General features: G+C 62.3%; 2 protein-coding genes across 2 annotated transcripts; both read left to right on the plus strand.

Annotated features, from left to right (window-relative positions):
* The first annotated feature begins 4,781 nt into the window (after positions 1-4,781).
* LOC131567380 (junctional adhesion molecule-like) lies at positions 4,782-7,349 on the plus strand. Its single transcript, XM_058818966.1, has 6 exons — positions 4,782-5,006; positions 5,629-5,854; positions 6,027-6,138; positions 6,448-6,508; positions 6,693-6,788; positions 6,956-7,349. Exons 1-6 carry the CDS (start codon positions 4,782-4,784, stop codon positions 7,115-7,117), a joined length of 882 nt encoding a protein of 293 aa, XP_058674949.1. The 3' UTR covers positions 7,118-7,349.
* Positions 7,350-9,628: 2,279 nt separating this feature from the next.
* On the plus strand, positions 9,629-13,671 carry SCN2B (sodium voltage-gated channel beta subunit 2). Its single transcript, XM_058819162.1, has 4 exons — positions 9,629-9,832; positions 12,469-12,635; positions 12,780-12,990; positions 13,298-13,671. The coding sequence occupies exons 1-4, from the start codon at positions 9,763-9,765 to the stop codon at positions 13,495-13,497; spliced, it is 648 nt and encodes a 215-aa protein (XP_058675145.1). The 5' UTR covers positions 9,629-9,762; the 3' UTR covers positions 13,498-13,671.
* Positions 13,672-21,338: the final 7,667 nt, after the last annotated feature.

Genomic DNA, 21,338 nt, shown 5'->3' on the forward strand with positions numbered 1-21,338 from the left:
AAATTCCATTACTCCATTCTGGGCTGTGGGTCTGTTTATTTGGCTAAATACAGCTGAACCCATAAAACTGCCATCCTGAGGTGTAAAAATTGTCACTTGGTGATGGGTGAAGGTTTGTAGGGAGCAGATTTAACCCTAAAGAGGACAAGTCCCCCCCTTGAGCATCTGTGCTGGCTGCAGCTTTCAGGTGTGGTGAGGCTGTCCCTGAGAAGTAGGTCAGCTGTAGATCTGTGCTCCAGATAAAAACATATCCCCCCTCTCTCCTATACAGCAATATTTCAAGTGTTTGTGCTCCCTGGCGACACAACATCTCTGTCAGCCAAACCTTCCCTGGGAAAGGCTGCTGGGATCACAGAGCCTGGGGAAGTGGCTTTGCTGTTCCCCTCTCAGCACTCACGACTTCCCCTGGGGAACCAGAGGCTCCTTTTTGCTGCAAAATGCTGCATTTCAGCTGTGCCTCCTTGGCCAGGAGTCTGCTGCATCCTGGGCAAGTGTTCCTGCTGCAAAGCTGAGCTGCCACCCTGGAGCTGTGCATGCTGCTGAGCTTTCTCCTCCTCTGCCACCCATATGGGAATGTCTTGGTGTGCTGATGCAGACAAGGAGACATAAAAGAAAGGCCTTAGAAAATCAGGCCTAAATTTCCAGCTAAATTACCTGAAATCAGGCCTAAATTTCCAGCTAAATTACCTGAAATCAGGCTAATCGGCTGGCCTGATACTCCTCAGTGCAGTTGCTTGTAAGTTCTCATAATTTACCCAAACAATCTATTCTAGTAAGGAAAACAGGCTGCACTTGTAATAACAAGAAATTTGTCCTGTGAGGATCAGTGAGCAAAATATGCAAACAACACAAGAATAGAGAGATTTGATGGAAAGGTAAAATGCCACTTACTAACCAATAATGTATATAGCAGGGAAATAATGAATGCAGCAAGGAAAACTGCTGCCAATTGGAACTGAACACAAAGTCTGTGAAAAATGAGTTTTGTGAGTAAAGAAGGGGCTTTTCTGCATTAAAAACTGAGTTTTGACTGCTTTATTGCAACAGTGTGCCATGGAAGGCACTGATACTGGAATAGAGAGAGGGGATACTGGGATGGGGAGAGGAGATACTGGGATGGGGAGAGGGGATACTGGAATGGGGAGAGGGGATGCTGGAACGGAGGGAGGGGATGCTGGAATGGAGGGAGGGGATGCTGGACTGGGGAGCAGTGGGATGCTGGAATTGAGGACAATGGGATGCTGGAATGGGGAGCAGGAGCTGCTCTGGTGTTTCACAGAAAGAGGAAGGATGAAAAGGGTTTTTCAAAGTGGCCGGGGGGTTTGCAGCAGAGGCCAATCTGTGCCTGGTGTGTGTCTCAGGAGGAGGCAGCTGCCCACGCCGTGCCAGGCAGGTTCAGAGCCCTGGCAGCCCCAGGAGGAGGGCACACCCCTGTCACCAGTGCCGCTGCCTCACTGGGACAGCATCCAGCAGTGACAGCTCTCTGAGCAGCTCTCGGCCCCAAACAACGCAGGACAGAGCACAGGGGGTGTGCCAGGAACCTCTGTGTCCTGGACTGGTCATTGGGACTGGTCAGGCCGGTCCCTCACCTTGGCCTGAGCCCCAGCTCTCCTGTCAGGTGCCTCCCGGAGCTGCCCCGTCACCCCTCTGGGACAGATGCATCTGCACTTGGTTTCCCCTCTCTGTTGCACATCCTGATTTCTTGTTCTGCTTTCTGTTGTGTAAAAGTGACCATCAGACCCAACCTGCCAAGAAACATCCTGCATATGCAGCACATGCAACCTCGAGATGATTTAGCAACTGATTCAGATACTCCGGGTTCAGACACTGAATCAGCTGCTGCGGAACGTGCAAGACAAGCTGACCTTTCCAGGCCACTCTAGGTGAGTAATTTTTGCTGTGGTATTTATTTCTGGATGGTTCTTTTTCATTTGTTTTTCGTGAGAAGAGAACCAGGGGAGCAGAAGTGCCATGTGCAAAGGCAGGGGATGTGGATGCCATGTGCTGGCTGTGCTCCTTTTCCCCCGGTCTGATTTGGATGTGTCAGCACTGGCACACTCAGAGCAGCCTGGTGAGTGGGTGCTGGCTCCAGCTGGTGCCTCCCAGCACCCTCTCACTGCTGTGTGTCACAGGGGACACCCTGCAGAAATGTGTTGTGTGTGTTCCCAGCCAGGAGCAGAAATCCTGCGCTAAACCAGGGCAATAAACCCAGCAAAGGACCAGAAACCAGGGCAATAAACCCAGCAAAGGACCAGAAACCAGGGCAATGAATCCTCCTCAAAACCAGGGCAATAAACCCAGCAAAGGACCAGAAACCAGGGCCATGAATCCTCCTCAAAACCAGGGCAATAAACCCAGCAAGGACCTGCTGGCAAACACAGCGCAGAGCCCCAGAGCTTTGGGAGGTTCTGGGCACAGAAATCTCAGTTTTCTGCAGTGAAACAGGACTGGGTTTGAGCTGGCTGCTGTTCTGGCTGCTGCAGGGGGTGCAGCTCTGCAGGTTTGGCTCTGTCCTGGCTGTGCTGAGGGCTTGGGGCTGAGCAGGAGCTGTGTTTGTGGGTCGGCTGTGCAGCCAAGTGTGTCACCATGGCAGAGCTGCACAGAGCACAGCAAACCACGCAAAAAGCCAGCCCCAGAGGGGTCCTGTGTTAGGAGAGGCAGATGGCACAGGATTCCAGAAGGCTTGCTGCCACTTCTCAGGAATTTTTGTTTGTGGAAAGGGCGGGGTGATGAAGGTACAAAGCTGGAGTGATTTTCTCAGCCTAGAACTGATCCAAGGGTCTGGGTCTGGAATCCCTGGCTGAGGCTGGCCTGGAGAGCCTCAGCCTTGCACAGTGGAGCAAAAAGAGAGAAGCCACCAAAATGCCAGAGATGATTCAGCTCTTGTATTTCTATTTCTATTTCTATTTCTATTTCTATTTCTATTTCTATTTCTATTTCTATTTCTATTTCTATTTCATTTTTGCTGCAGTATTGGAAAATACCTGCTGGTAATGGCAGCCCCAAAGTGCTGCAGCTTCACGTGAGGGCTCTCGGGGCAGGAGAGCTGCTCTCAGGAACCACTCAGCCTCAAATGAAGGGCCAGAGCTGGGAGTCATGGAGCAGGGACAGGGAGCAGGGTGCTGACCCTGCCTCCCTTGGGACACTGCCTGGCACCTCCTGGGGTGGCAGCCAGTCCTTCCCTGGGCTGCAGGACAGACCTGCAGAAAGGAGGAATCAGCTTTGTTCTGAGACGTGGAGCAGGTGCAGCTGGAGCAGAGACTGCACCCAGGGCAAGGGTTAGATCTGGAGCAGGAGCTCTTGGTCGAGGACTCAGCTTCTGTGATGAGCACAGTAAAGGGCTGTGAACATCTCAGCTCAGATGTCAGAGCTCGACCCCCAAACCACCGGAAAGATTCGTGACTTGCTTAGGTGAAGAGATGAAGGGGCTGAGCCCTCTCCCCACGCTCGCTCCTCCTTTCCAGGCTCAGAGTGGTCCCCCAAACCAGAGCCCTGTCTCTGCCTCTGTGCTGTGCTCATTTCCAGCCTTCCAGAGCCTTCCTCTGACCCTGAGCTGGCTGCCAGCCCTTGGTGTCCTGCCCCAGGTGTCACCTGTGCTGTTCTTTGCAGAGGGAGATGAAGGTGTTGCTGAGCCTGGCCCTGCTGCTGACATGGCTGGGTAAGCTCCAAGTTTTATTCCCCTCTGCTTTCCCCTCTGCCTTTGCTCTCAGACCCGTCAGTGTCTCTCCTCCTGTGGGGCTGCTCCTCTCCTGGGTGCCTCTCTGGCCCCGTGTGTGCTGATCTCCCCTGTAAACAGCCTGCAAACTGCTCTGCTATCCCTGGATCTGCCCTGCACTGAGCCTCCAAGGCTTTGAAAGAAGCAGAACTGCTTCTTCACCAGCTCTAAATACAGGGAGAGGTTCCCAAGGTATTGATTTTGGCTCTGCTCGAGGCAGGCAGCTCCCTAGGTCCTCTCCGCTGGCAAATATTTGTCATTTGCAGCTCCTCAGCTGGTCAAGCCCTACAGAACTTGTTTGGGGAGCTGCAGCACTTTGCATTCATTATTTCCAGGGTTTCAGACAAACACTTGGTGCTCGGCCAGGGCCCAGCCCTCGGTGCTTGTGGACAGGCTGGGCGCAGAGGATGAGCCTACCTGTCTGAGCAGCTCCCTGGGCTGAATCAGCTCTCGGCAAACAGAGCCTCAGCCTCCCCTCGCAGGGCTCTGCAGGCTGGGCCAGGTGGGGCTGCCGAGCTCCAGCGACATTTTCTGCCCCGCTCGTCTCGCAGAACTTTAGCTCAGAGACCTTTAATGCCCTTCCTGCCTGCGGCCGCAGCTGCCTCGTGCTGCTGTCAGCTCTGTGCCTTTCATGTTCCCCTGCTTTGCTGTTTCCCCACTGTCCGGCCGCCCTGGGAACCCCAAGCTGTGGTTACGTGGCCAGACAAGCACAAGCCCAGGTCTGGAGCCTGTGAGCAAAGGGGAAGGAAGCCAAACGGGCAGTGAGGGAGGAACTGAAATTCGTGTGAAGCGCTGGAATCGCCGCTGGCCTGGCGGAGATGGGAGCAGCGCAGGTTCTCCCAGGCAGTGAGTCATGCAGGAGCTGCAGGCTGTGGCTCCGAGGCGAGGAGGGCAGGGGCCGAGCTTCAGGAGGGCAGGGGCCGAGCCTCCCATCTCCCCTTCGGCCGCATCACCGGCTGCAGCCCTCGGTGTGGCGGCGGGAGGATGCTCTGCCCCACATCGCTCATCCCGGAGCAGGGCTGGGGCACGGGCTGGGCCTCTGGGCTGCCCCGCACGGCACACAGCCATGGGCACAGGCAGGCTGCAGCTGGCCCTCCTGCCCGGGCTCATGCTGCTCTCCCTGTCCCCGGCAGGGCAATGCTCGGGGGCTGCAGGGGTGTTCACAGAGCCCCAGCTCCGAGCTAGGACCGGGGACTCCGTGCTGCTGCAGTGCCTCTTCCTGGACCCCGACAGCGCGGGATGGACCCTGCACAAAGTGGACTGGCTGTACAGGGCAGGAGCTGGCACGCAGGTGGGTCAGGACAGGGCTGGGACAACAGGGGACACGGGGATGGTGGCAGGGGAGGGAGGGCGAGGCAGCCGTGAGGAGGATGTGGGGATGCAGCCGTGGGGAGGATGTGGGGATGCAGCCATGGGGAGGATGTGGGGATGCAGCCATGGGGAGGATGTGGGGATGCAGCCATGGAGAGGATGTGGGGATGCAGCCGTGGGAAGGATGTGGGGATGCAGCCATGGGGAGGATGTGGGGATGCAGCCATGGGGAGGATGTGGGGATGCAGCCGTGGGGAAGCAGTCATGGAGAGGGTGTGGGGAAGCAGCCGTGGGGAAGTAGCCCTAGAAAGGATGTGGGGATGCAGCCATGAGGATGCAGCCATGGGGAAGCAGCCCCAGAGAGGCCGTGGGTGAGCCCATCCTCCTGCCACCAGGCCAGGAGGAGAGGAAGTTTCCATGAGTGGAAGAAGGGTCCCTGTGTGGGGGCAGCTCCTGCAGCAGAGGGGGAGCAGCATCCTGGGACTTTCCCTGAGAGTCTCCCAGAACAGTCCACAGGACAGGGAGACAGTGTGAACTGAGAGCTCCTGAGGAGGAGCAGGCACCTGACGTGCTGTCCCTGCCACCCTGCGCTGCCCCGGCAGGAGGAGATGGTGTTTTTTTACTACAGCAACCACGGCGTCCCCGCGGGCCGCTTCAAGGAGCGGGCGCAGTGGCGGGGGAACATCTCCGGCTGGGACGGCTCCATCCTGCTGCAGGACCTGCGCCTCAACGACAGCGGCACCTACGAGTGCGAGCTGCGCCTGCTGGAGGCCAGCAGTGTCTTCAGGAGCCGCACGGTGCTGCTCGTCAGCCCCGCGGTGCCCAGAGGTGCGCGATGCTCCAGGGGCTGCCCCGGCTCTGGGGATGCCTGGGGTGCCATCCCCGGCTCTGGGGGTCCCCCCGTGCCATCCATCCCCCCCTCGGTGTCCCCCCGGTGCCATCCCGTCCTCGGTGCCATGCCCCCGGTGCCATCCATCCCCTCCTCGGTGTCCCCCCGCAGGTGCCGAGGATGCGGCGCCCCCGCGGGACTCCGGGTTCTGGCCGGCCGTGGTGGGCTGTGGCTGCGTGGCCGTGGTGGTGGCGTTCCTGGCCGGGCTGTGCGTGAGGAAGAGGTAAAAACGCCGCTCTGGGTTTAGGGGGGGTGAGGAACCAGCTCCCTGCAGCCCTCCCTGGTGCCCGCAGGTGTGAGGGTTCAGCTGCCCAGGTGTGGGGTGCCAGTCTCCTGCTGCCATCTAGTGTCACCGTGTGTGTCCCCTCGCTCCCAAACCTCCTGGGCCGTGCCAGCAGCACGGACAGCCCGGCCCGGGTGTGTGCTGAGGGGTGTCGGTGTCCCGGCAGAGGGAGGGAGGGAAGGAGGGAGGGACGGGAGGAGCGGGTGATGCTCCAGGCTGGGGGTGACACTGCTGCTGCCTTCCCTCGAGGTTTGCGACCGTCTCGGCCCTGGAGAGAATGGGGAACAGCACCAACAAGGGCAAAGTAGAGGTGAGAGTGAGGCTGGAGGGGTTTCGGGGCTGGGGAGGCCAGGGAGGGGATCCCACCCTGCCCAGGCACCCGGGGCCGTTTGCTGCCAGCTCCAGCCATGGCTCGTGCAGCTTGCCCTGTGTCTGGGCAAACCTGGGTGTTTGGGGTCTGCTCAGACCCAAACAGCCTGATCTGCCCCTCGCAGGAAGCAATTTACACCTCCATCCCCGGAGCTGAGGTGCCCAAGGCTGAGCAGGAGGCGAAGAAGAAGAGGAGAGCTGAGGACACGTACATAACCATGGTGAGGAGCTCAGCAGGCGTGCTGGGACCCCCACACCACTCACTGCCCCCCTCACCAGGGCCATGGCACCCAGGGCATCACTCCCTGTGCCAGAGTCCAGCATCCCACACCCCCAAACCCCCCTGGCACCCGTGGTGAGGCTCACACCCTGTCCCTTGCTCCTGCAGCACCCATCTCACTGCCGCGACAACGGCGTCTATGTGGAGCTGGCCAAGAGAGCCATCCCGTCAGAGTGGATGGCAGATGGCACCCAGGGGCATGGACAGGGCCAGGAGCCCCTCAGCAGGCCAGAGGAGGCACCTCCCCAGCCCCCAGAGCAGCAGAAGTAGCTGTGCTGTGGATGCAGCCCCGTTCCAGGTGTGTCCGACGCACCTTTGTCCCTGTGAGGACTGAGAACCGGTGCCACACCGCTGTGTGCCCCGTGCCAGGGCACTGCTGGGCACGGCCCACCCCAGCTGTGTGCAGGGCACCAGGGGACACCTGTCCCTCTGGCTCTTGGGACTCCAGAGAGTGGGCACAGCCTCACGCTCCAGCTCTGATCCCGGCCCAGGGTGAGCATCCCCGAGGGGGCAGAGGCAGCAGGAGCTGTCACAGCGTTTTCCTGTACATAATAAAACTCAGGGAGTCTTCCCTGATGCTGTCTTCGTTTTACCTCCAGCCTGAGCATGTGATGTCCAAGTGTGCCAAAACCTGCCTGGCCCGGGGCCTGGCAGCCCCTGAACCCGTGTGCAGCCTGGCACGGGGCACCAGGCGGGAGCAAAGCCAAACGGGGCACAAACGGGGTCCCTGGCAGCAGCATGGGCACTGAGGGGAGCAGGACAGAGCCCGGGGGCAGTGGGGTCCCCCCGTGTGTCCCTGGCCATGGGGAGCAGCCGGTGATGGGCAAGGGGAGCCCGGCCGCCCCTCAACCCCGGGGCAGCGGCTGGGCGGGCGCTGGCGCTGCTCCCGCGCTATCTCTGGGTGCCGGGCGCTATCTCGGGTGCCGGGCGCTATCTATAGATGTTTGACACCTCCAGGTGCGGAGGGAGCCGGGACCCTCCACCTCCCACCGCTGCCGCTCGCTGCAGCGCCGCGCTGCGCTCCTTGGTTCTCGTTGACACCCGGCTCTGTTTTCCCGCAGGCAGCAGCGGGACGGGATCTGGGAGCAGGCAGCCCTCGGAGCTGGGTCTGGGGGCTCGGGGGATGGCACAGCGCCTTTGCAGGGTCGCGGCAGCAGAGCGGAGAGGGCTTTGCCTGCCCGGGATGGGTGGCAGAGTGCTGTGTGCGCAGTGTTTGCCGGGCAGAGCTGCTGGGGCACTGCCGTGCCTCCTCTCCCGGCTGTGCTGGCTGTGGTCGGGCAGCAGAGCCCCTCTGCCTCCCTGTCCTCTCCATCCCTCCCCTCTGCATTCGCCCCTCTGCATCCCTGCCCTCTGCATCCCTCCTGCCTCTCCGGCTCTGCTGCGCCCTGGCCCTGGGGCATCCCTCCCCTCTGTCCCCAGGGACGCTGTCCCCGTGTCCCGGGGCCTGAGCAGCGCTGTCACTGCCCCTCTGGGCCCCTCCTTGTCCTCCTGCCCCCATCCCTGCAGTGGAACCCAGGTGTGGGGCCCAAAGGTTTCCTTGATGTGCAAAAGGGACCAAAGAGTTCCTCCTGCCCTGTTGCTGCTGGGCAGAGCCTCCCTGTCCTGGCGCTGGGAGAGGAGAGCTGTTATCCCGGGAGAGGAGAGCTGTTATCCTGGGACAGGAGAGCTGTGATCCCGGGACAGGAGAGCTGTTATCCTGGGACAGGAGAGCTGTGATCCCGGGACAGGAGAGCTGTTATCCCGGGAGAGGAGAGCTGTGATCCCGGGACAGGAGAGCTGTTATCCCGGGACAGGAGAGCTGTTATCCCGGGACAGGAGAGCTGTGATCCCGGGACAGGAGAGCTGTTATCCCGGGACAGGAGAGCTGTTATCCCGGGACAGGAGAGCTGTTATCCCGGGACAGGAGAGCTGTGATCCCGGGACAGGAGAGCTGTTATCCCGGGACAGGAGAGCTGTTATCCTGGGACAGGAGAGCTGTTATCCCGGGACAGGAGAGCTGTGATCCCGGGACAGGAGAGCTGTTATCCCGGGACAGGAGAGCTGTTATCCCGGGACAGGAGAGCTGTGATCCTGGGAAAAGAGAGCTGTTATCCCGGGACAGGAGAGCTGTTATCCCGGGACAGGAGAGCTGTGATCCCGGGACAGGAAAGCTGTTATCCTGGGACAGGAGAGCTGTTATCCTGGGAAAAGAGAGCTGTTATCCCAGGACAGGAGAGCTGTTATCCCGGGACAGGAGAGCTGTTATCCCGGGAAAAGAGAGCTGTTATCCCGGGAAAAGAGGCTGCTGGAGAAGGGGAAGGAGCCCCAGCAGTCTGGCAGCCCTGGGCAGTGATGGAGCGGTCCAGGAGCGGGCAGGTGAGCAGGAGCACCCCCACCTGCTGCAGCCCACCTGGGGCATCCTTCCTGGGCTGCTCGGGGCCCTGTGCTGTGCCAGCCTCGGGCAGCCCCTCAGCTCCCTGCCAGCCTCCAGGAGGGCATTTCCAACCCTCCTGGGCCCCGCTGGGCTCTGCACAATGAAAATGCTGCCGTGGATGGTGCGAGCAGGGCTGGCTGCCAGCCTCCAGCGGGGCACAGGGGCACACCCGAGTGTCCCCACCCCACCCGGGGCTCGGGAACCCCCCGTGTGCCCCAGCCCGGCACGGAGCACGGAGCCAGCAGCGCCAGGAGCTGTCCGTGCCTGCAGTTCAGGGGAAAATTTTTCCGCCCTCCCACTCCGGCGGCTGCAATCCACCAACCACAGCATTTACTGCTTTTTTTCGCCCCAGCGCCGCTCCAGCCATATTGGGCTGTGGGGAGAAAGCGGCTCTAATGTTCTATGTCACCTGCAAATAACCCGGGCGTTCGAAAAAGCACCTCCACCTCCTCCACCACCCACACCAACACCACGTCCTCTCCACACACTAAAGTCCGCCACAATGGGCCCGGAAGGCTGGCTCCCGCGGCCCACCCTGCTCCTCGCTGGCCTCACCTTGCTCCTCTCGCTGGGTAAGTGTCGGCTTGAGCCCCCTTGCATGTGCCCAGCTGGGGAGACACCCGTGCCCTGCCAGGAGCCCTGCCCTGCGTGTGCCAGCAGGGACGGGCACGGAGGCGCAGAGAGCCACCAGCCGCGGTGACCTGCTTTTGGGCAGGGTGGGGGCTCTGGTGCCGCTGCATCTCCTCCTAAAAACGCCCTGCATCCCGGGAGCACACAGCCCTGGCATGGCGGGCAGGGGAGCGGGCTGCAGTGGGGACGGGGCTGGGAAGGCGCTGGGCTGCCTTGTGCTGTCCCTTGGGTGCTGCCAGGCATGCTGTGCTGTCCTTTGGGTGCTGCCAGGTGGGCTCTGCTGTCCTTTGGGTGCTGCCAGGTGGGCTCTGCTGTCCTTTGGGTGCTGCCAGGCGTGCTGTGCTGTCCTTTGGGTGCTGCCAGGTGGGCTGTGCTGTCCTTTGGGTGCTGCCAGGTGTGCTGTGCTGTCCTTTGGGTGCTGCCAGGCGTGCTGTGCTGTCCTTTGGGTGCAGCCAGGTGGGCTGTGCTGTCCTTTGGGTGCAGCCAGGTGGGCTCTGCTGTCCTTTGGGTGCTGCCAGGTGTGCTGTGCTGCCCTGTGCTGCCTTGTGGCGGTGTCTGTGTGTGTCCCCCTCCCAGTGGCCGTGCTGGGGCCGGCTCCGTGCATGCCCCGCGGCCCCAGCAGCAGCAGCAGCAGCAGCGCTGTGTCAGCATCAATCGCTGCCGGCCGGGAAGGGGAATGCTCCGCTCCTCTGACGGCTGTCCCCAAGCTCCTGTCGGGCTGCCTGTCCCCGAGGACAGAGCCTGGAAAGGAGGGTACAACACCCGGCCAGGGCTGCTGCAGACGCTGCTGTTTGTCCCCACCCCAGCCCGGGTGCAGCACTGGGAGCACTGGGAGCCAGCACAGCGCTGCAGGGCACGGCCTGGATGGTCCCGAGGGTTTTGGGGATTCTTCCCCCACCTCTGTTGTCCCCCAGGGCTCAGTGCCCGGCCAGTGGCAAGGTTCAGACCCACCTGGGTGCCCCTATGTCCTGCCAGGCCGTGGTGTCCCTGCTTGGGGGGGTGGCAGGTTTGCTGCTGGCGGCACCTCATCCTCTGTAGAGCCCTGGGGAGCACAGAGGACAAGGCCAGGTCAGCACCTGCAGGCACACAGGGCACCCTGTGAGGGGCACCCAGACAATGATTCCCTGCAGGGATCCCCTTCAGCCACTCCTGCTGGGACAGGCCAGCTCCTGGCTCCTCTCTCCCATCCCTGCAAGGCTTCCTTGGAGGCACCAAAGGTGGAGGCTGCGTGGGGCAGCAAGGCTGTGGCACTGGGACACTTCCTCCTGCCCTGGGTGCTGTGACCCATCCCCACGCAACCATCCCTGTGTCCCTGAGCCCTCTGGGGCTGCATGGGGATGTCCCCATGGCTGCCAGCCCAGCCAGGAGCCGTCCCATGGTTTGGCCATACCCGAGGGCACCGCTCAGCCCCGGGAACCTGAGGGTGCTGCTGGCTCCCAGCTGGCAGTGGGAGCTGCCCAGCCCAGCTGTGCCTGCAGCCCGGGCACGGCTCCTGTCCCTGCTGCAGAGCCTGGCCCCTTTCCTGCCCTGCTTGCAGGCGGAGCGGCCCGGAGCAGCCCTGACCCGCGCCCAGCTTGGCCTCGGCAAGAAGCGCTGAGAGCAAAGAGCAGCAGCCCAAGGGGAGAGGTGAGGTGATCACCGAAGCACCGGCTGGCAGTGGCCCTGCAGGGTGTCACGGCCCCCAGGACACGCTGTCCCCTCCCCGGGTTCGTTGTGCCCGTGTCCCTGTGCCTCTCAGGGCCTGGCCTGGTCTTTGCAGCCAGCTGGGCTGCACAGGAGCCTGTCCCCCTGCCCAGCCTGGGGACAGTGCTGGATGCTTGGGGGCTGCACAGGAGCCTGTCCCCCTGCCCAGCCTGGGGACAGTGCTGGATGCTTGGGGGCTGCTCAGGGGAGCTGCAGGGAGCAGTGGAGGAGGGAGCAGGGCACAGACCCCCATCCCTGCCCCTCCCCAGGTGAGCCCTGCCCTGCACCAGGTACAGCCCCTCTCTCTCAACAGGACCAGGGGTCAGGGACTGCCTCGTTCCCCCAGCAGAGACCTGGAGCTCGCTCTGGTCATTCCCAGCTGGAGAATCCTCTCGTGGCAGGGAAAGCATCATCTGCACTCCCCGGGGAGCCCCGGGCCGGCCCTGGCAGGTGCCAGCGCTGCTGTCGGAGCCGTGTCCTGCCGGCAATGCGATGTGATGAGCTCAGCCATGGTTTGCGTGTGGCGGTGGCGCCGGCCCCGCTGCTGACGCTGCAGCCTCGCCCAGCGCCATCGATCCCGCAGCGGCAGCACAGCCCCGGGGGATGGCCGGGAGCAGGGCTGGCCTGCCGGCAGCACCGGGGGGCGCAGGAGGGTCACCAGCACTTGCAGAGCAGGGACAATGCTCTGCCTGTCCATCCCAGGGCTGCTCCCCTCGCTCCTGCTGGGCAGGGAAATTCCGCTCCTGGCTGGATGCAGAGTGTGTGGATGTGCCTGGAAGGCAATGCCAGGCCCCAGGCAGAGCTCTGTGCAGGCAGGGCAGCGTGGGGACAGGGTGGCAGCTCAGCTGCCAGGGTGGCTGCCTGTGACACCCCCCGACTCCATCTGCATTGGCAGCGCCCCCGAGGATGGGCATGGAGGTCATGGCCCCCCCCATCATCAACGCCCTGAACGGCTCCTCTGTGAAGCTCTCCTGCACCTTCAACTCCTGCTACAAGGTGGAGAACAAGCAGTTTTCCCTCAACTGGACGTACCAGGAGTGCAGTAACTGCTCGGAGGAGCTGGTGAGTCTCGCTGGGGATGTGCTGGGGGCCTGGGAGCGGCTCAGAGGGTGTTCCTGGGGGTTTCTTGCATGCAGGGAGGGGGTGCCTGGCTGGGAAATGAGCCCGTGGGGTGCTGCCTCACCCGCTGTCCCCACGGCTGCCCAGTTCCTGCAGTTCCGCACCAAGATCATGAACAAGCAGCTGGATCGCTTCGGGAACCGCGTGGAGTTCACCGGCAACCCCGCCAAGTACGACGTGTCCTTCACCCTCAAGAACGTGCAGCTGGAGGACGAGGGCACCTACAACTGCTACGTGCTGAACCCCCCGGACCGGCACCGGGGCCACGGCAAGATCAGCCTCAAGGTGCTCACCCAAGGTCAGTGGTGCCCGGCGCTGGGGGCACCCATGGGGGCAGGACGCTGGCAGAGCCCAGCATGGCACCTACACAGTGATGCTGCACAAATGTCCCTTCTCTGTACCTCCCTGTGGGTGCCCCCATGTCCCTGTGCAGACAAGGGACACTTTGCAGCGTCCCTGTGCAGAGAAGGGACACCTTTGCAGCATCCCAGTGCAGGTGCCATCCCGGCAATGCCATCAGGCCCCAGGGATGCAAGACAGCTGCGCCCTCCCCGCTCTGCCCCATCGCTTCCCTTCACACCCTGAGCCCGTCCCTGTGTCCCCAGAGCCCCCCAAGCATGACTCGACGGTGGCCGTGATCGTGGGCGCCTCCGTGGGCGGCTTCCTGGCCGTGGTGATCCTGGTGCTGATGGTGGTGAAATGCGTGCGCCGGAAAAAGCAGCAGAGGCTCAACACGGACGACCAGAAGACGGAGGAGGAAGGGAAGACAGATGGTGAAGGCAACCCCGACGAGGGCACCAAGTAAAGGCCCCCTGCCCGCCCCTCCCTCCTGCCCCCTGTACAGTGTGACCCTCTTGATGTGCTTCCAGAGCAAGGATTTCTGTGTCCCCAGAGCATCCCTCCTTCCATGCCAACACCCACCCCAGCCTGGGGCAGGGCGCAGAGAGGAGGTCCCTGGAGCCTGGCTGGGCTGGGCAGGGCTGGGGAGAGGGGCTGAGGGCCCTGAGGCTGAGCTGGGACCCGCCTGTCCCCTGCTCTGGGTTGTGCCAGTGTGGTGAGGAGGTGCTGGGGACAGGCTGGGGCGGGTGAGGGGGGATCTGTGCAGCCCCCACACACAGAGGGGCTGGAGCAGGGGGTGCCAGGAGAGACAGAGGGGTCTGGGCAGCCCCGTGCCCCATTGTCTGCTCTCTGTCCCAGTGGAAAATGTGAGCCAGCAGTGTGCCCTTGGGGTCAGGGCTCATCCCAAGCTGCTCCTGCTGTGCCTGGGCCACTGGCACTGGTGTTCCCATCCTGAGGGATCCCAATAGCTGCCAGGCTCCTCCTTGCAAGCTCCTGCTCCTCAGGGACTGTCCCAAGCTGCTCAGAAGTCAGAGGCCAAGGCCATGAACCCACCCAGTGTCCTGGAGCTGTGCAGTGTTTTGGAACCATGACCAGCCCTTGGTGTGTGAGGGATGGACCCTTCTGCCTCTCGGGCTGGTTTTGGGTCTGAGCATCTCAGCCCAAGGTGCTGGGCTGATTTTTTGTGCTCCTTTCCTTCTTGAGGAGGGTGGTTGTGGTGGAAATGTCCTGCTGATGTGTCAGACTGGGGTGTGGGGAGTGCTGGGGTGAGGCTGCTCGGGCCAAGGAGCTGCTAAAAGGGAGAGGAGCCTTTGGGCACTTTCTGGGAAGGACTGGGCACAGCAGCAGGCCCAGAGTTAGGACAGCTCTGTCACCCTGCGATGCTGAGACTGCCTCCTCCAGCCTCCCTGCAGAGCTCTGCACACTGTAACTGCCATGACAATGCACTGCCAGCGTGCCCAGCCCCTTGTGCCACCTGCCTCACCCGCCAGGTGATCTGTGCTGGCTGCAGCACCGGGCTGCAGGCAGGGAACGACCCAGGGCAGTGTCCCCTGTGGCACCAGGCCTGAGCTTCTCTCCTCCTGTGGCTGCCAGGAGGGGAACAGTGCCCAGAGCCACAGGGGACACTGCCCTGGGGCAGGGGATGGAGGTCCTGTCACCCACGAGCAGCACTGTCAGGGGAGAAGGGACACCTGTGACACGTCCCCGTGCAGAGAAGGGACACCTGTGCAATGTCCCCGTGCAGAGAAGGGACACCTTTGACACGTCCCTGTGCAGGTGCCATCCCGGCAATGCCATCAGGCCCCAGGGATGGGGACAGCTCTGCCCTCCCCGCTCTGCCCCATCGCTTCCCACCCGTCCATGGCACCCGACCCCGCTGGGCTCCACACTGCTCCCTTCCCCTCCGCAGCAGGAATGTGCCGTGTCCCACGCCTGTCCCCATCCCCGCGAGGGCCAGGCTGTCCCCGGGCAGTCCCCGGGCAGTCCCTGCGCTGTCCCCGGGCAGTTCCTGCGCTGTCCCCGAGCTGTCCCCGGGCAGTCCCCGAGCTGTCCCCGAGCTGTCCCCGCGCTGTTCCCGCGCTGTCCCCGAGCTGTCCCCGGGCAGTCCCTGCGCTGTCCCCGCGCTGTTCCCGCGCTGTCCCCGGGCAGTCCCCGGGCAGTCCCTGCGCTGTCCCCGCGCTGTCCCCGAGCTGTCCCCGGGCTGTCCCGCCCCGCACAGTGCCCGCAGTGCCGCAGGGCTCCCGCACCACTTTCTGCCAGAGCCGGGCTGTCCCCGGCACCTGGTGGGACTGAGCCAGCACCTCGGGGGCGCTGAGGCCTCTGAGCGTTGCACACAAGCACTCTTGCATCTGCCTTTCATTTCTTCTCGTGCACTATCCTTGGATTGCAACTCGCCAATGCATCTGTCTGTACACGGCCGTGCCCGGCAGAGCTGACAAACTCAGATCTGTACCCACAGGAGGGGCTGCTCTGACCCGGGCGTGCCAAGCGCTCTGCCGAGTGTGGGATGTTTTTATTGCTCTTTGTACAGTCAAACAAACAAAAGAACAACAAAACACCGACTTTGCTCTCGATGCTTTTGTGCCGCAGCCTGGAGGGGCAGGACGGGCCCCTGGCCTGCTCTGCCTGGGGGGATGAGCGCGTTCCTTGGTCCTGTGGGGTGGTTTGGGTGCTGAGGGAGCTCAGGGCACCCTGGGGGTGCACAACTCTGTCCTGGGGGGTGGCACAGAGCCCCGGCAGGGCTGGGGGTGGGAGCGCGGCCAGGGGGATGCCAGGGGTGCTCCACACCCACTGTGGGGCCTCCTGTGCCCTGCCAGCCTCTGCACTGTGCTGCCCAGAGAGCTGGCACTGGTGGCTGCTCGTGGCAGGTGAGGCTCAGCAGGCTCCAGCAGAGCCCAGGGCACGCACTGGGTGATGGACACCCGTACCCGGCTGTTCTCCTGGTCCAGCAGCGCCGTGGGGATGCTCTGGAACACCACGACACAACTGGGGCACAGCTAATGGGCACATCCATCAGCTCAGCCACCATGGAGACACGGGGGAAGCTCTGACAGCGCCCTCCACCCTGCCTCTCCCTGCTGCCCTTCACTGGGGCTGCCAAGCACCGGTACAACCCAACTCCTCACACAGGCGGGGGCTGCCCCAGGGCACTGACACCCCTCTTTCCGCCCCCTCCCCAGCCCCTCACCATTCTCAGCAGCAGTGCCAGTGGGATGAGCTCTCCCAGTGTCCCTGTCCCCATCCCTGTCCCTGTCCCTGTCCCTGCTGGGCACGGCGCCCTGGGCACCTCAACGTGGGGTCAGCGCTGCGGGAAACTCGCAGCTTCCCGTGGCACCTCTCCCTCTGCGAGGAAGGGCACCCAAATCACCTCCACTGTCCTGCTGGCACAGCCCTGCAGCTCCGGGGAGTGCAGCAAATCGATCCCTGGAACAACTTTGCTGTGCAGGGAGGAGCAGCTCCCCCGAGGACAATGTGGGGCTGTCGCCATCAGCTTCAGCCATGGGCAAAGGGGGTGGGGGACCCTTTGGAGCATTTAGGATGCTCGTTGGAATGTTGCTGGCAAAAAACTTGAGGAGAGCAGCGGGATCACAGAGGAGACCCCGTGGGACACACCAAGGGTGGGTTCTCCTCACTGCAGGGACTGAGGGCGGTGCAGAACCCCCAGCACTGGGGTTTCACAGGTTCTCCAGAACCATGGACATTCCCTGTTACAGAACGCTGAGATTTCCCGAGGCCAGGTGGGATTACAGGTGTTAAAGAGCAAGAGAGGGGCTGGGAGGCGGCAGGGACCCCTGCCTGCTCCTGTGCAGTCACAGGGGATGCTGGGGTGTCTCAGGGGGAGTCCAGAGCCACATCCCTGCATAGAGGGGCACAGGAAAGGGAGCAGCCTGGGGCAGTGGGGTCCGGGGCAGTGAGGGGTGTGAGGGGCGGCTCTGGGGGACAGAACAGGGAGGCTCCGGTGCGGGTGGCCTCGGGCTGTGCCGGGTCAGGATCAAACTTTCTCCCGGGATACAGCGGGGCTGCCTCAGCGATCCTTGCAGATGCTCTGCAGTGCTGCCGGGGGACGCGGCCGCTCTTCCTCAGCTCGTTTAAAGGGCCGGTGGAAGGAGGGAAGCAAGGAAGGAAGGAAGGGGGTGAGGAACCTGTGCGTTCCGGAGGGCAGGGAACCCCCCGGCGGGGGCGAGCAGGCAGCGGCAGCGCGACGAGAGGGGAAAGCACCGCTCCGAGGCAGAGCTGCGGGCAGCCGAGCGCTGGGATGGCAGAAGCAGCCAGGTACTCACCGCAGTCTGCGCCCGGGAGCTCTCGCTCAGCTCGCACCCCAGCCAGGACAGTCCTGCAGAGCCGGATCGCTGCGGTGCCTCCTGCCCACCGCCGGCTGCCGGGACGCCAGCCCGCCTTGTCTCTCAAAGGTCACAGCCAGAGGACCTTGCAGTAAACATAAGGTGCTGACGGGAAGCTCCGTTCCAGCTCTGTTGCCGCCTCCTCCTCCCCCTCCATCGCAGGAGGGCTCTGCCTGCTCCGGGAGCTCAGCATCTTCTGCCTCGGGCGGCTCTGGGAGGAGGCTGGGGCTGTCCTCGGGGGCAGAGCCTGGCAGGATGCTCCAGGGCAGCCGGGGCCAGCGCTGTGCCAGAGCTGCAGCCCAAGCGCTCTGCTCAGCCCTACCTGGTCGGGAGCCACGTGGAGGGAGGCAGGAGCCCTGCTCGGAGAGCAGCAGCCTGGCATTTAACCCTCCCGGCTCCGCCAGTGCAAGGCGAGAAGGATTGAGGGTACACTGCGTCCCCCGGCAGGCTGTGAGCCAGCTGGCAGCACCCTGAGCCCCCCTTCCTGTCCCCGGGGAGGTGACAGTGTCCGAGCACAGGGTGCTCGCCTTCCCTGAAACCAGACACGGCATCCTGCTGCTGGGCTCAGCAGAACAGCTTTCCGCTGAGCCTCAGGAACCGCGGCTCCCACTCCGGACACCTGCGTGCTCCGAAATGCCAGGGCAGCTGCGACCGGCAGGGCTGGGGACGGCAGAGCCCTGCCCCGGCCCCCGGCGGTGGCAGCTGTCTCACGGGATCAGTCGGCCGAGGAGACCGGCTGGAGCTGCCGAGTGTGACAGCTCCATCAGGCGCTGGTGACAGCCACTGTCCCTCTGCCAGCCCCGGGGAGCGGGCAGGGGGTGCCAGGCTGCCCCATGCTCAGCAGGGAGATGTGAATGCTGGCCTCAAACTCACCTGTTTCTCTGGCCCCAGCAGCCCTCAGGCACCTCTGCAGGGGTGACAGGCATCCCTGCACCCCGAGGATCCCTCTGCCTGCCCTCTCACAATTAGTGGTGCTCCAGCAAACGCTGCGCTGCTCCTCCCGTCCCCACAGAGCGCCTGAGGCGCTGCTCCCCTCCCTGCATCCATCACCTCACTGTGTCCATCACCTCACTGTGTCCATCACCTCACTGCATCCATCACCTCCCTGCATCCATCACCTCACTGTGTCCATCACCTCCCTGCATCCATCACCTCACTGTGTCCATCACCTCACTGCATCCATCACCTCACTGCATCCATCACCTCACTGCATCCATCACCTCACTGCATCCATCGCCTCACTGTGTCCATCACCTCACTGTGTCCATCACCTCACTGCATCCATCACCTCACTGCATCCATCACCTCACTGCATCCATCGCCTCACTGTGTCCATCACCTCACTGCATCCATCACCTCACTGCATCCATCGCCTCACTGTGTCCATCGCCTCACTGTGTCCATCACCTCACTGCATCCATCACCTCACTGCATCCATCACCTCACTGCATCCATCACCTCACTGCGTCCATCACCTCACTGCATCCATCACTTCCCTGCATCCATCACCTCACTGCATCCATCACCTCACTGTGTCCATCGCCTCACTGTGTCCATCACCTCACTGCATCCATCACCTCGCTGCATCCATCGCCTCACTGTGTCCATCACCTCACTGCATCCATCACTTCCCTGCATCCATCACCTCCCTGTGTCCATCAGCTCCCTGTGTCCATCATCTCACTGTATCCATTAGCTCCCTGAGTGCATCCTCTCCCTGAATTCATTCCCTTCTTGAATCCATCCCCTCCCTGAATCCATCCACTCCCTGAATCCATCCCTTCCCTGAATTCATTCCCTCCCTGAATTCATCCCCTCCCGGAATCCATCACCTTGCTGAGTGCATCCCCTTCCTGAATCCATCCCCTCTCTGACTCCCTCCCTTCCCTGACTCCCTCCCCTCCCTGAATCCCTCCCTAACTCCCTCCCCTCCCCGAATCCATCCCTGTGCCCGCCAAGGCACCTTCTGCTGCATCAGCAGAGCCGAGCACGCTGCTCCTGCAGCACCGGCTGCCAGCACTGCCCTGCCTGCTCCGCCGGTATTTTTCCTGCCTCTCCTGCCAGCTCTGCAGCCCTAACGCCTCAACCCACGGGCACTGCTGGCATCCTCTCAGGCTCCCCTGGGATGTCCCCGTGCCCTGCAAAGCCTCCTGCTCTCCCTCCTCTCTGCTGCAGAGGGGGCTGGATGGGGATGGGGAGCTGTAAGACGCCCTGAAGGTGACAGGCTGTGGCATTTTAGAGGTGCAGGCAGCATCCCTGCAGGTGAGCTGCTCTCACACCCAAAACCCAATCAGTCCAGTTCGGGAAGGCCATGCCTGGTCCCTGGGGTGAGCTTTGCCAGGACGTGTGCCCTGTGTCACTGCAGCCCAGAGAAAACCCAGCGCCGTTCCTGCTCCTGTTCCTTCCTTCCCACCGTGGCTGTTTTGGGATGCGTCACCCCCCGCAAACGCCGCTCTCTGCACAGAGCTCCCTGGCTAATGGACCTGGGCACCGAGGTGAGGCTCTGCCTGCCCGCACCATGCCCCGGGGCTTCCATTAGGAGAGCCCTGCGGCCTAATGGATGCGAGAAAAGGTGGCTGAGATGGGAACTTTGTGCAGCCAATTATCCCGGAACAAGAGCACGGTGAGAAAAATGAGTTCTGGGTGTTCCCTTTGGCGCCGGGCGGGTCCCTCTGCAGCCATCGGGGTCTGGCTCTGCATCTCACCTGCGTCTGCCGTCTGTGTCAGGGATGGAGGGCAGGCACACCTGGTGCCACACTGCAGAGTTGCCCCAAAGCAGAGCTGAGCCCCAGCCTTGTCCTGGTTTGTTGTCCTGGGAAGCCACCGGCCTTAGTGGCACTTTGGCCTCTTCCCAAGGTGGCCCAGGGTAGCACCAGCCCAGTGTTTTCAGGCCACCACAGAATCGCTGAGGTTGGAAAAACCTCTAAGATCAAGCCCAACGATCAACCCAGCACTGCCAAGGCCATCGCTAAACCTCATGGCCAAGGGTGGGGCTGGGGACAGGGGGCGGGACCTGACAGCGAGTAGGCGTGGCCATGAACGGGGCCGTCGTTTTCTACTCCTCTGCGAGTGACCCAAAACACACCCCAATAAACCAAAACCCTCAAAATCTATCAAAAAATCCACCCCCAAAAAAATCCCTAAATCCATCCCAAAATGCACGGCAAAAACCACCCCAAAATCCCAGTGTATCCCAGGTGTATCCAGGTGTGCCCAGGTGTATCTCAGGTGTGTTTTCAGGTACATTTCACCCCCGAGTGCCGTTTCAAGGACAGCACTGCATGTTCGAGAACTCTCACGTGCTCTACACCTCAGCCCTGTACCTGGGGCTGTACGGGCCTCGGGTATGAAAGGACGAAGCTGCCACACATTTCCTGCCCCAGCTGCTCCAGGGTGAGTCAAAATGTCCAAATCTGGGGTTTTAGACCCAAAAATTGGGGTTTGAAACACAAAAAATTGGGATTTGAACCCAAAAATTGGGGATTCGAACCCAAAAATTGGGATTGGGAACCCAAAATCCTTGGGGAACAAAGTCAGCACAGCCATATGGTTTGAACTCTTCCAGGGTTGGTGACTCCACCACTGCCCTTGGCAGCCTGTGCCAGGGCTGGACAACCCTTTCAGTGAAGAAATCTTCCCTAAAATCCAACCTAAACCTCCCCTGACACAGCTTAAGGCCGCTTCCTTTTGTCCTGTCATTTGTTACCTGGCAGAAAAGCCCGACCCCCGCCTGGCTCCACCCTCCTTTTCCAGAAGGTCCCCTCGAGCCTCCTTTCCTCCAGTTTAAACCCCCCACCTCCCTCGGCCTCTCCTCATCCCGCTGGTGCTCCATCCCCTTCTCTTGACACACTCCAGCGCCTCAATGTCCTTCTTCCGAGGGGCCCAAAAATGCTCCCAGGATTCGGGGTGCGGCTCCATCAGCGCCGAGCCCAGGGGCACCGTCACTGCCCCGGCCCGGGGAGCGCTC

The sequence above is a fragment of the Ammospiza caudacuta genome, chromosome 23, assembly GCF_027887145.1.
Source record: "Ammospiza caudacuta isolate bAmmCau1 chromosome 23, bAmmCau1.pri, whole genome shotgun sequence".
NCBI lineage: Eukaryota > Metazoa > Chordata > Aves > Passeriformes > Passerellidae > Ammospiza > Ammospiza caudacuta.